The sequence below is a fragment of the Echinops telfairi genome, unplaced genomic scaffold (assembly GCF_000313985.2).
Source record: "Echinops telfairi isolate 266 unplaced genomic scaffold, ASM31398v2 ScPeMD7_3533;HRSCAF=4204_1, whole genome shotgun sequence".
NCBI lineage: Eukaryota > Metazoa > Chordata > Mammalia > Afrosoricida > Tenrecidae > Echinops > Echinops telfairi.
In genome coordinates this window covers 23,224,695-23,237,235 of record NW_022107432.1, presented here as the reverse complement: position 1 = coordinate 23,237,235, position 12,541 = coordinate 23,224,695, and the positions used below count along the sequence as shown (strand labels likewise).

At 50.0% G+C, this 12,541-nt stretch overlaps 1 protein-coding gene across 1 annotated transcript; it reads left to right on the top strand.

The window, feature by feature from the left end:
- Window positions 1-5,534: 5,534 nt before the first annotated feature.
- On the top strand, window positions 5,535-10,370 carry RPL7L1 (ribosomal protein L7 like 1). The gene is made up of 7 exons (XM_004710768.2): window positions 5,535-5,633; window positions 6,401-6,509; window positions 7,073-7,236; window positions 8,103-8,240; window positions 8,797-8,906; window positions 9,463-9,677; window positions 10,007-10,370. Exons 1-6 carry the CDS (start codon window positions 5,593-5,595, stop codon window positions 9,669-9,671), a joined length of 771 nt encoding a protein of 256 aa, XP_004710825.2. The 5' UTR covers window positions 5,535-5,592; the 3' UTR covers window positions 9,672-9,677; window positions 10,007-10,370.
- Window positions 10,371-12,541: the final 2,171 nt, after the last annotated feature.

Below are 12,541 nucleotides of genomic sequence, written 5' to 3'. Positions count from 1 at the left end.
TTACTCATCCGTGAAATCATTCAGAACCAGCTTGGGTTTCTCCATTCTACTCTGGTCTGCCTGCTTTCTACCCTAACGACCCAAAGTCTGCCCTCAGCCCTCAGGGAAATGGCTGTTGCCCCTCTCATTTTATTTTATTCTGATTTTAACCATTTTATTGGTAGATATAGTTCACATACCATGCAGTTCAATGGTTTCAATATATTTAAAAGAGTTGTGCAATCCTTACCACAATCTATTTTAGAGCATTCTTATATTCATTATTGGCTCCCCATTTCCTCCTAACAACCTCCCCTCCCATAACCCTAAGAAACGATTAATCTAGTTACTGTCCCTATATTTACCTATCCTGGATTTCATATAAAGAAAATTATACCTCCCTCACCGCCCCTTCCCCCCCCCCAAAAAAAAAATCCCTCTCAATCCAAAAGAAATCAGTAAATAATAAAAACCAGAACATATTTGAAGTGGTTCAAAAGGGAAAATAAATGATAAGGTGTTAAATTTAATCTAACTATTACCTCTGGTAGGAGCCATGGTTACATGTTGGGCTGCTAACCACATGGTATGCAGCCAGGGCTCACCAGCTTCTCTACAGGAGAAAGACCATGCGTCTGCTGCCGCACAAAGTCAACAGCCTTGGAAACCTACGTGGGCAGTTCTACCCCGGCCTACAGGGTCACTGTGAGTCAGAGCCAACTCAATGGCAGTGATTCTGGTGATTTTGTTTGTTTGTTTTGTATAACCGCATTAACCTACTTCCCAACACACTCCTTGGTCAATGGTCAGAGGGGAAATCCACATAAGCACTCTGCAAGTGGATTTGGGACTTTCACTGTGATCCATAGCCCTCTGCAAACCGAACACTCAGAATTCAAGCTCTAATCCAATTCCCTCCTCTGGTCTTGGAGTTCATTATTTACAACCCTTGGATCACACGGGCTAACATGCTTCTTCAGTGTGCACTTAGCTGACAGTTCTCTTAGATGGCCGCGTGTTTTAAGACAAGCTTTTAAAGGAAAGGGCATGCTACAAAATATGAGTCTTCCATCCTAAAACCCACTCCCATTTTGCAAAAATAACTCCACGAACACTTACTTTCCAAAGTTGTTACGTGAAAATGCATTTATAGCAGCAATAACAATAACAACCCCCCCTCCCAAAGAAACAAAAACTTGCTGTGGTGTTCTTACACCATGCTTTCTCAAATGTAACCAAATGGCCGGGATTCTTTGTAAGTAACAGAAACCAATTCTAGTTAGCCAACAAAAGGACTGATTCAATGAAGGGTGTCAAAAAGGTCATGGGAAAAATGAAATGAAGAGAGAACAGAGTTTTCCCACACACTTTTTGAAGCTCCCCTTCTCCCCAGGAAGGATGAGAATTAAAGGGAGGACCGAACCAACCAGGTTTGAGAAAGAGGAATAAGGAAAGTCCGGGAAGTCTTAATTGGTGGGGGAGCAGGGGAGAGTAATATAAAGCCTTACCCAAACCCTCTCCTATCAACACAGCTCAAGATTCAACCCCCTAGAGGCAAGAATAGCGTTTAGATAGGTTCTAATAATTCCCTTCTAGTAGGAAGTGAGAGGAGCTGAAAAGCTCTCCCCAAGACCCATTCAACTTCTGTATGAGAAGTCAAGAATTTGGATTTGATAGCCCTTCACAGACACAAACAAGATTGTATATCATACCTCTGTTTCAGTGTATGAAATCCAGGATAGCTGGATCTATAGAAACAATAACTAGAATATGGGTTCCCGGGGTACAGTGGGGGAGGTGGGGGTGAGGGTGGGGAGCTGATCTCAAGGAGTTCAAGAAGGAAGAAAATGGTTTGAAACTGCTGTGGTATCAATTGTTACAACACTGCTTGATATGATTAACTATGGAATGGATGATGTCTGGATTAGGCCCTAATAAAATGGTTTGGGGGTGGGGGGGAGATAAGATTATCCATGAAATGATCTGGGAGAGACCAGTCCACAAGAGGAGTAAGGGACCATTAGGAGTCGGTAGGGACGTCCAAAGGCCAAGAAATGAAAAACATCCACCACTGGGATTTCAGGACTTGAAGAAAAAGGGATTGCTTACCGTATTGAACAATTATATTGTCTTCCATAACTTACTATCCTTAGTGATGGCTGAAGGAGTCCTGAGGCGTAGCAGTTACACCCAGGGCCGTTCACCACAAGGGAGGCAGACTTGACACTGTCAGCCACTCCTCTACCCCCACAAAGAGCTGCAGTCTCGGAAACCCACGGGGGTATTCTATTCTACATGGCTGCCAAGAGTCTGAATGAGATGATCAGGTTAGTAATGTCATTGGAACAGCTCATATGTTGGTTACAAATTTCTGTATAGTAATACCTCTCATAATTGGAGCTTTCAGTAATTGTCCCTTAATAATCAGAGCATCAGACTGGATGGCTGTTGAGTTTGGTTTGGGGCATGATGAACAACGTAAGTAACTAAGTAGAGAACAGAGTCCTACGAGGACAAGCTGAAAAGAGTAATGTTCTTAAACACGCCTTAATGTTCTATAAATTCCTTAAACAGCCGTGCCTCATTCTCATTTGGTAAACTTCACTTTGGGAAAAAGAGAAAAATACACTCACACGCAAACCTTTTGTATCTTCCCAATGCTAGCATACATGGTCAATGCCTGTCAAATTAGTGAACAGTTTTCAGTTGAGCTTTGCCTGACTCGGAAAATAAGTGTCTCCCTAGCACCATAGGCTGGCATCTGAAAACCAACCATTTCCTGCATCCTGGCCGCCAAAGTTCCATCCACCGGGAGTAATGTCATTACTGCCCCCTCCCCCCCCACACCCCAAATTGCCGTGGATTCAATTGCAACTCACAGTGGCTTATAGCACAGAGCGCAGTGTGCCCACAGGGTCCCCAAGACTAAATTTCTCAGAAGCAGATTGCCACGTCTTTCGCCTTCAAAGTGGTTGGTGGGTTTGAACTGTTGACGTTGCAGACAGCAGCCCAATGATTAACCACTGTGACCACCAGAGCTTCTTGGGTGTATTTTTTCTCATCCCTGCCGCCCCCAACCCAATACCAGCAGTACTACAGAATCTCTCTCTTATCTGTGGGCATGGGAAGGTACAAAATAGTGGCATTTTGTTCCTTGTTTACTATTCAATGGATGTCTCTCACTTTGGTGGCCCCTCTATTTCCCTTTCTTTACAAGACAGGGTGCTGAGTCAGTAACAATGAGCCTCACGCCCCGGCCATTGTGTGGTCGGCATGGATTTATCAGTGAGCTCTGTGCATGGCTCCATCCTGGTTGGACGAGTTACACAGCACATGCCAATGTGACGCCTGGAGCTGCCAAATCAATGAGGTCCTTCTGGCGCCCCCTGCTGTGATAGGGGCTGTAGAAGACCCAGGGTTCTCTAGAAGACAAGTTCCCTGCCCTCCAGTTAGGGAATCAGTCAATAAAGTCTCTGTCAATGCCTGTGTTGACCATCGAAGGATGACATCATCCTATTCCCTTAGGACAAATACATGGTGAGAGGCATTCGGTAAAACCTGGAGGCATTTTGGTTATCCTAACAGGGGTAGAGATGCTGACACCGAATGGGTGGGTAGGAAAGAGGGAACCGATTACATGGAACTGTGTGTGACCTCCTCCCTGGGGGACAGACAACCGAAAAGTGGATGAAGGGAGATGTCGGACAGGGCAAGATATGACAAAATACCCATTTATAAACTATCACGGGCTCATGCGGGAGGGGGGAGCGGGGAAGGAGGGGAAAAATGAGGACCTAATGTCGGGGGTTTAAATGGAGAGAAAATGTTTTGAGAAATGATGTACAAATGCGCTTTACACAATTGATGTGTGAAAAAAAAATAAAAAAAAACAAAAACAATTCATGTGTGTATGGATTGGGATTACAGTTGTATGAGCCCCTAATAAAATGTTTAAAAAAAATTAAAAAAAACATCCAACAGGACACAGGAGGACTTCTACAACAAAGAATTACCGGTTACTGTCATGTCCGACTCCCCCTCACGGTGACCACACCCCCTTCCCCCAATGCACATCAGATTAGAACTTCTCAATAAAGATTTCAATGGCTGGTTCTTTTCAGTAGATTACCAATCCATTCTTATTTTTTAATTAAAAAAAGTTTTTTCAATCATTTTATTGGGGGCTCATACAGCTCTCATTCATCCATCCAGCCAGCCAGCAAGCCATTGTCTCAAGCACATTTGTACAAATGTTGCCATCATCATTCTCAAAACACTTTTTTCTACTTGAGCTCTTGCTATCAGCTCATTTTTTCCCCTCCCTCCCTCCTGACTAATCCATTCTTTCAAAGCAGCACTGGGTGGACTCAAATCTCCAGAGCAGCCAAGAGCACGGTAACCATTTCCACCACCCCGGGACTCCCCGAATAGCCAGGCCTGGCGTTGTTTCTGACCCATAACAGTTCTCTACAGGGTTGCTGAGGCTTTCGGAGAAAAGACCATCTTCTCTATCCCCTGTGTAGGGGCTGGGGTGGGGCTTGAACCACCAACCCGGCAGCTAGTAACCCAAAGCTTACCAGACTTGGATCCTTAAGGACGCATAAGCCAGCGTCGAAAAGATCCCCAACAATCCCGCCTGTGCATGTGCAGGAATAAGGAAGATGCGGGAGAAGTGACGCATTTGAATGGTGGCCGTGGCAAAAATGTTGACAGCGCCAATGGGCTTGCCAGAGAACCAACAATCTGTCCTAGAAGTCCAGCCAGCATGCTCCTTAGAAACAAGGATTGTTTTGTCTCACATACTTTGGCCATGTTCTCAGGAAAGTCCCTGAAAAAGAACAGCATGCTGGTTAACGCAGAAGACAATGGGAAAGGGGGAGGATCCCCCATCAGGCAGACTGGCACCCCAGCTTCCACAGTTGCGAGGGTGGCACAGGCCCGGGCAGTGCTGTACATAAGCTAGAAAGGGTCCCTACGAGTCAGAACCATAGAGACGAACGCGCAAGTGAGACATGATGGCTCCTTCTATCCTGGGAAAGGGATGTTTTAAAATCCGGAGAAAGAAAAGAGCTTTGCGAGTCAAAGTACAATCTGTGGTCCAGCAGCAGCAGCATCACATTGGCTCGTGTCAAAAGACAGACTATGGACGCTTCCCTTCCCCGCCCCCCACGCCTGGATCAGAGCCGCATGGACTTAAACTCGATCCCAGAGGCCTCCGGGCGTGCCCGTGCTCCGGGGAGCCCGCTCCGGGGGCTATCCCGAGGCGGCCTGGGCCCCTCCCGGCCGTCCCGCAGCTGAGTGGGAAACCGAGAGGCGGCGCCAAAGCTGCCGCGGAAGTCGTAGGCCGGGCGGCCCCGCCTTGTGAGGCTACAGTGTTAAAAGGGCTGGATTTTGACGACGACCTAAAGGGAAGTATACGGTTGCGAAGAGGGAGAGCGAAGGTAGCTCTGTGCCGTCCTTGGCTGGGATCTGACCTAGAAAGACCTCTTGGCCGGTCAGTCTCTCCCCGGGGGCGCTGGTCTTCCGGGTCCTCCGGGCCGGTCTAGAACAGACGTCTCTATGGTCACGTAAGCGGAAAGCGGTGCCGCACGTCTCCACGTGGGCGGAGTGCGCATGCGCAGAGGCCTCACCGGTGGAAAGATGGCGGAAGAAGAGTAAGTGTTTGCTCTCAAGAGTTTCGAGTGGGGCGTTTAGGATCCGGTGTCATCTGTAGTTTTTATGCCTCGGTGGCTAGAAATAAAGATACTTGTGGGGTGCAGGGAAAGATAAGATCGTAGGGGATGGGAATGAGGAGTGGGAGACTGATGGGGGAAGTTCCGGTTGCTTAGGGAAGGGTTCCCTTTTCAGGCAGCTGGCTGGAAAGTGCTAGAGATGGTTCACGCAGCCCCGTTGTATTACGTCTGAATTCAACCTGCAGATTGGTCTGCACCCGCTCCAACCCAGTGGGGCTGTACTGATTTCGCTGCTTGCGTTTATGAAACGAGGGCGCCCTGGTGGGGTCATTAGAACGCTGAGCTGCCAACCAAAAAGTCGACGTTCAACCCCCCCAGCCCTCCACGGCAGGAAGGTTGAGGCTGGCCGCGGCCTTACAGAGCTGCAGCTTTGGGAACCCTCCGCACCAGCTCTCTCCCCAATAGGCTCCCTGTGAGCGGGAATCGATTAGACGGCCCAGGTTTGGTTTTGTGGAAGTAAAACGGCCCGTTGACGAGCGTGAGGCTGGTAACCGCAGGGTGGGTTCTTTTGCAATAAGGGGTCCCTTCTGAAGACCGATGTCCGAAAGGCCAGGTTTCAAGGAGACTCAGCCCTTAGTCATTTGAAGACGGTAGTCACTCCCACAGCCCAGAATGTTGGGTCGGTTTGAAAACCCATTGAAAATGTGTTTTCTAAAGATTACTCCTCTTCTTAAATTTACTGTTAACAGGCCAAGGAAAAAGATCCCGTTGGTGCCAGAAAATCTCCTGAAAAAAAGGAAGGCTTATCAGGCTCTCAAAGCCACCCAGGCAAAGCAGGCGCTTTTGGAAAAGAGGAAGGTACTGCGCTCGTGGGTGGGGAACCAGGAGAAGGCATTGGAGTTTGGGTTTGGGTTTCTCCAGCCTCTGTCAGGCTGACAGCCGCGGCAGTTTGATTACATCCGGTGTGTGGTTCATGCCCTCATTTTACAGATGTTTACAGAACACCTTCAGACAATGCGGATTTAAGAGTCTGTTGAGGGGGAAAGCGTGGGGACATCTCAGTTCGTTTGGCGGGATTGGAGAGTGAATGAATGCTAGCAGAAAGCCTGTTTTTGGGGGGGGGGGTGCCAACTGATTTTGACTACAGAGTGCAGTGAGGACTTTGGAGGCAGGGATTTGCGCTTACCCTGGTTTGGGGCTATGCCTCACTGAATTCATCAAGGACTTTACTGGGTTTCTCGCTTTCTCCTTATGTGAAAGCCGAGGGTGTTTGTTCCCTTTTGCGGAGTACAGGGGAGAGTTTCGAGGGGCCCTCTCAGAGTTCGTGGCCCCCTTTCTTTCTTGAAGCCCCATGGGCACTCTCAGTGGAGACTCCGGAGACGCGGAGGCGGAAGACTGATGCTGCTCTGTCCTCTCTGTAGCAGCGAAAGGGGAAAGACTTGCGCTTCAAGAGACTGGAATCGTTCCTGATCGATTCCCAGCGACAGCAGCGGGACAAGGCCCGCATCAGACGGCTCGAGGAGAAACCTCACGCCTTGGAAGTGCCCGATGGACATTCCCTGGCCTTTGCTGTCCGCATCCAAAGGTAGGGAGCAGGGGTCTGCACAGTCTGGGGCTGGGAAGATTGGGTTCACCCTTAGACCCCTTTCTAAGGCCATGAAGGAAGCTGTGAGCCCGGGCCACTAAGAGACAAGTTGTTCTAGGAGCTCAGAGTTGAGCAAAACCGGCATCGCTTTTGCTTTCAAGGTTAGGGAGCCTGACCTTCAGCAAGTAGACGAAGTGAAGTGAGAGGGCCTTTCCAGTCAGTGCTGGACAGGGGCTGTCCAGGCCTCTGAGGGGCAACCGTCCTGTGGGCTTGGAGTCTAGCCAGTGCTGGGGGGGTGGGGGGGGGTGGCAGGGGGGCACACAATGCCCGTCCATGTGCCTCTCCCTCAGCCCTCCCTGCAATACAGCTCTTGTGCTTCTTCCTGCTCTCTGACCAGTCTTTCAAGCCACCTGCGGTGTTTAACTTTTCATGAGCTCTGGCCGCTTTAGCTCTCCCGTTGCCCATAACCTCTTTGGCTGTGGCGTTATAGTTCCAGGGTTGTCTGCCTCCATGGTCACACTCACATGTGCCCTGCCCACGCCCTCAGTGACCATCAGAGAGAAATCTGCTTAAAATCTTGCCTGCCTTTTACTGCCCAGAGAAGCAACTCCCAGCTTCCTTAACATACACAGCCTCACTCTACCCTTTCGGGAGCCATCTCTGCTCCCCATAGCACACACACACACCACCACCCCGCCACCCCACCCCCCGGCATTGTCCCACATCATGAGGAAGCGATTGTTTTGTCAGCTGTTTTGTCAGCGCCTCTTGAAGAAGGGATGTGTGTCTTTGTCTCGGGCTGCGCGCTATTGGGGGGCATTTGATGGAAATGGACTTCCCTGGCACACCCTGACTCTGCCCCTCAGGATCAAGGGGGTGAGTTTTCTGGTGAAGAAGACCATCGCAAGACTTCGTCTGAAGAAGATCTTCAGCGGCGTCTTTGTCAAAGTGACGCCCGTGACCCTGAAAATGCTGCGTATGGTGGAGCCCTATGTGACGTGGGGGTGAGTAGACATCACAGATTGTACTTGAGGGTGTTTGAAGAATATGCTACCATGGCCAAGAAGTCCATTGGTGACCGTGGGGCAGACTGCACAGGGGGGTGGTATGTACTGCTAATGTGGTGTGCACAGTGCTGGCCTGCATGGTTTGGTCCGCTGTGAGCCCCCGCTGAGAACCATGGGGAGAGGAGAAATTAACTCTTGGAGTTTTGAAGCAGACTTTTGGTCAGTGCTTGAATTAGAGAAGCACAATTTCTGTGGCATAAGCAGTCCTAAATGTTAGCAGCTTCTGGTTTTAAAACTCAGTGGATGTAGGTTTAGTTTCCAGCTCTTGTACTTGAGTGTAGAGGGTGTCATCTCTGGATGAAGTGCTAGACCGACTGTAAGTCGGGACTTTTAACGTTGCCTGGTGAGTGTCTATGCCCGTGCGTTTTCCTTTCTCTTCATTACATAACCAGGGCAACTCTGCTACTTTCCCCTGACTCTGGAAGGGTGGCTGGGGGGCCTCCTCTCCTCGGCCAGGGCTGCTTAAAGCTGGGCCTCACTCTGCCTCACCCAGCTTTCCAAACCTGAAGTCTGTCCGGGAACTCATCCTGAAACGCGGGCAAGCCAAGGTTAAGAACAAGACCATCCCGCTGACCGACAACACGGTGATTGAGGAGCACCTGGGTGAGTGCTGTGGCTCAGGGCCCAGTTGACAGAGGGCACGGGGGTGGGGTGGGGTGGGGGGTGTCTTTGGTGGTTTTGATGCAGGGTCTCAAGAACCAGGGCTTCCAGCTGGTTCAGCCATGACTGGCGCAGGGAATCCAGAACCATATCTGAACAAGTAAAATGTGGGCATGCTGGACCAGGCAAAATTACCTGTCGAAGGCAAGGAATGAGACCTTTCAGGAGCTCCACTTGGGAGGGGATTATTGCCAGGACTGGAGGGCGGCACCCGTTCAATGGGCACAGTGGGCTGCCGTCTTGGGGCAGTGAACCACTGTTTCTGACTGCTGGCCGAGTGACCAGCTTGTTGTGCATGGCCTTTTTTCCAGCGTGGAGACGACTGATGCTCCAGGGGGGTGCCCGCTCTTCGTTTTCTCTGTTCAGTCTGTTTACCCTCATGGACCATGATTGAAGTGGGAAGAACTGACGTGAAGCCCTGCCACGGCCGGCCTGGGCGTGTGGGAGGCGCTGGTTATGTGCGGTGTCGAATAAAGGTCTCTGCCTTGGTGTCTCCTAGGGAAGTTTGGTGTCATTTGCTTGGAAGACCTCATTCATGAAATCGCCTTCCCGGGGAAGTATTTCCAGGTGGTCTCGCAGTTCCTGCACCCGTTCGGTCTCTCCGTGGCCCGTCACGCTACCAAGAACCGAGTGGGCTTCCTCAAGGAGATGGGCTCACCTGGCTATCGTGGAGAACGCATCAACCAGCTCATCCGGCAGCTGAACTAGACGCAGGTGAGGCGGGAGAAACTGCTTGCAGACTGGCTTTGGATGGAACTGCAGGTTATTCGTGCCCGTAGCTGTGCGTAGGAAGAATGTCAGCGTCTGGTATTGATGAGTCGGGGATGCGTAGAACGGGGAGTGCCAGGCCTCCGCTCCGGTGACTGTCCAGCTAGGTGATGGGGCGTGAAATGTTCTGCGTGGCTGTGAGTATCTGGCAGGAAACAGGGAAACTAACCACCACTCAAAAACTCATCTCTAAGGGGTTTGAAGACTTAATTGATCGATTGTGATGTCGTTCTCGAAGTCACGATGACGCCCGTTTTGTTTCTTCCTCGGAATAGCTGAAAGCACGGTGCTGCAGGCTCCAGTTCCTGTTCCTGAACGGACACCACGCGTCTTCAGGGAGAGACCATGGGTGGGGTGTGTGGCAAGCACCTCTCCTAGCCCACGGACAGATCCCCGTGGTTTCTGCTTGGCCACCGCTCCTCCTGAGCTCAGCGAGGACTGGCAGCTGGCCTTGAGGAGGAGGGAGTTCTGCACGACCTCATCCTCTGTCGGAGTTAATGCTGGTGAACACCCAAGCACGTGATCTGGCTGCCCAAGCTCCCAGTAGCAGTGGACCAAGCTCAGGGACATACTTGACCTGGGAGTGCTTAGGGCCTGGTCTTGGAAAGAACTTGAAATACAGTTCCAAGTTCAAACTGAGTGCTTGTCTTCTGTGAGATCCTGTTCCAACTTTTTTAATGAGCACATTTGAGGGCTTTCGAACGGGGCGCTTCAAGAGTGTTCTTGTGGCTTCCTTATCTTAGTCTGGCACAAACATAGCCTTTTGCTCGAATCCAGGATTTTAACCTATTCTTAGTTTGAGGTCGCAGACCTTGTTGGAGAATCTGTGGTGCTGGCATGTTGGGATGGCGGGGACACTTTAAGAAGGAAGTCCTTTATTGGTCTCCCAGAAAGATTGTTTTTTCCCTCTAACCAGCTAGATGCTTGACCCTAACACACTGGAAGGTGGCCGAGGCCCTCTCATTCTGAGACCAGCCACTTGTTTCTGCTGGCTTGAGGTTGGGGTTTTCTAAAACTCGAATCAAGAAAGAGCCATTTTCTTGGTTGAGCTTGGTCTTGCAGCACCTAGATAGGCAGGGGGCTTCTTTAGACCTTGGTGCTGCCCTTCTCGTCCCCTACCCACTTGGCAGTAACTTCAGGAGGCCGCTCTTGCTTTGGCTTTCTCATTGGTGGCCACCCAAACACAAGCTTTCCCTTCCTGCACAGTGCGGGGGAAGGTTAAGGCCGGACTGTTGGGCCCTCTGGCCCTTTCAGGTTCATCTTTGCGGCCTTTTTGGCTCCTGGGTGACTCAAGCATATTTGTAAAATTGAGTTAGAGGTTAACAGTGCCTTAAAATAGGCCAAATTGTGAGGTAATTTGGTTGCCTGCCTCAAGAGTTAACTTGCCCGAGAATAGATCTGTTATAGTTGTTAAACTGTAAAGCATTGTGAAATCAAATTACTTTAAAATGATGTATCACAGAGTCATGGGAAAAAAGGACATGTGAAGACGGAAGCCTACTTACTGCTCAAGATCCAAATCCACCTCGTCCCAATTGTGGGAATGATGTTTCCATGCTTGCCTGTAGAATGGAGCGAATAGCGTCTAGCCTACCCTCCTTTTTTTTTTCTTTCTTTCTTTTTTTTTAAATCATTTTATTAGGGGCTCATACAACTCTTATCACAATCCATACACACATCAATTGTATAAAGCACATTTGTACATTCATTGCCCTCATCATTCTCAAAACATTTCCTCTCCACTTAAGCCCCCGGTATCAGGTCCTCATTTTTCCCCTTCCTCCCCGCTCCCCCCTCCCTCATGAGCTCTTGATAGTTTATAAATTGTTATTTTTGTCATAATTTGCCCTGTCTGATGTCTCCCTTCACCCACTTTTCGGTTGTCCGTCCCCCAGGGAGGAGGTCACATATAGTTCCTTGTAATCGGTTCCCTCTTTCCTACCCACTCTCCCTCTACCCTCCCTGTTTCGCTTCTCACACCACTGGTCCTGTAGGGCTCATCCTCCTTTTAACTTAGAATTTTGTTTAAATAAAAGAACAGGTCAGAGTGTGCAGTGGCAAATAATGGAATGGCCCTTTTTCCAAGGGCAGCTACAGAACTGGAGTCGGGCACACCCAGCACCGGATGCAGGCTGGGCTAAACACTGCAGTGTCTACCTCTGTTACTGTCTGCCTTTATAGGGGAGACAATAGCACCTTTAGGAAGTGAGGTGCCTGTTCCAGTGAACTGGCTGGCCGCCTCAGGAGAGCTGGCCAGGTCAGCTGAGCTCCGCCTGACCGAGCTAGTTCCCAGAACCAAGGGTTCTAGGGCTTTGTTGGTTTCTCTGCAGTGACTTGCACTGCATGTAGAGCAAAATAGATTTGTGTGCCAGCAGTCTCCTCCCATGACGGCTGCGAATTGACAGGCATGATTCTCACATCGAGCAATGTGGGGGGTGTTTGTTTTTCAGTGAGCAGTTTTATCAGACCTTTTGTTCATTACCCCTCTGGGGCACGACTGCCTCAAATCACAGTGCCATTGGTCCCCATGCTGCTGCCACCAGAGGAGGTTCAGGAAGTGCTTGGATCCCACGCCCTCCAGCCCTCCCAAATAGCAATTGGTAAATGAACACATGCCTGCATCTCAGTAAAGAGACTTGCTTCAATCCATGTAAGGACTGGAACAACATGTATTTTAAGATTTTCACTTAGGGCCGTAGTCCAGAAACGCGGGTTCAAAGCCACCTAGATGACGCTGCCGGGAGAACTTTGTCCAGGCGAGGCGGCCGCGCGGTCTCTCGCCCGTCGGATCCGGGCGGCCCGGCCTCGGG

What these genes read in the sequence shown, in the direction of transcription:
- RPL7L1 (XM_004710768.2), top strand. Translation starts at nt 5,593, where the DNA reads ATGCGCAGAGGCCTCACCGGTGGAAAGATGGCGGAAGAAGA. An exon ending in CGCTTTTGGAAAAGAGGAAG is followed by an intron (nt 6,510 to 7,072) that starts GTACTGCGCTCG and finishes TCCTCTCTGTAG; the next exon opens with CAGCGAAAGGGGAAAGACTT. An exon ending in GGTGATTGAGGAGCACCTGG is followed by an intron (nt 8,907 to 9,462) that starts GTGAGTGCTGTG and finishes GGTGTCTCCTAG; the next exon opens with GGAAGTTTGGTGTCATTTGC.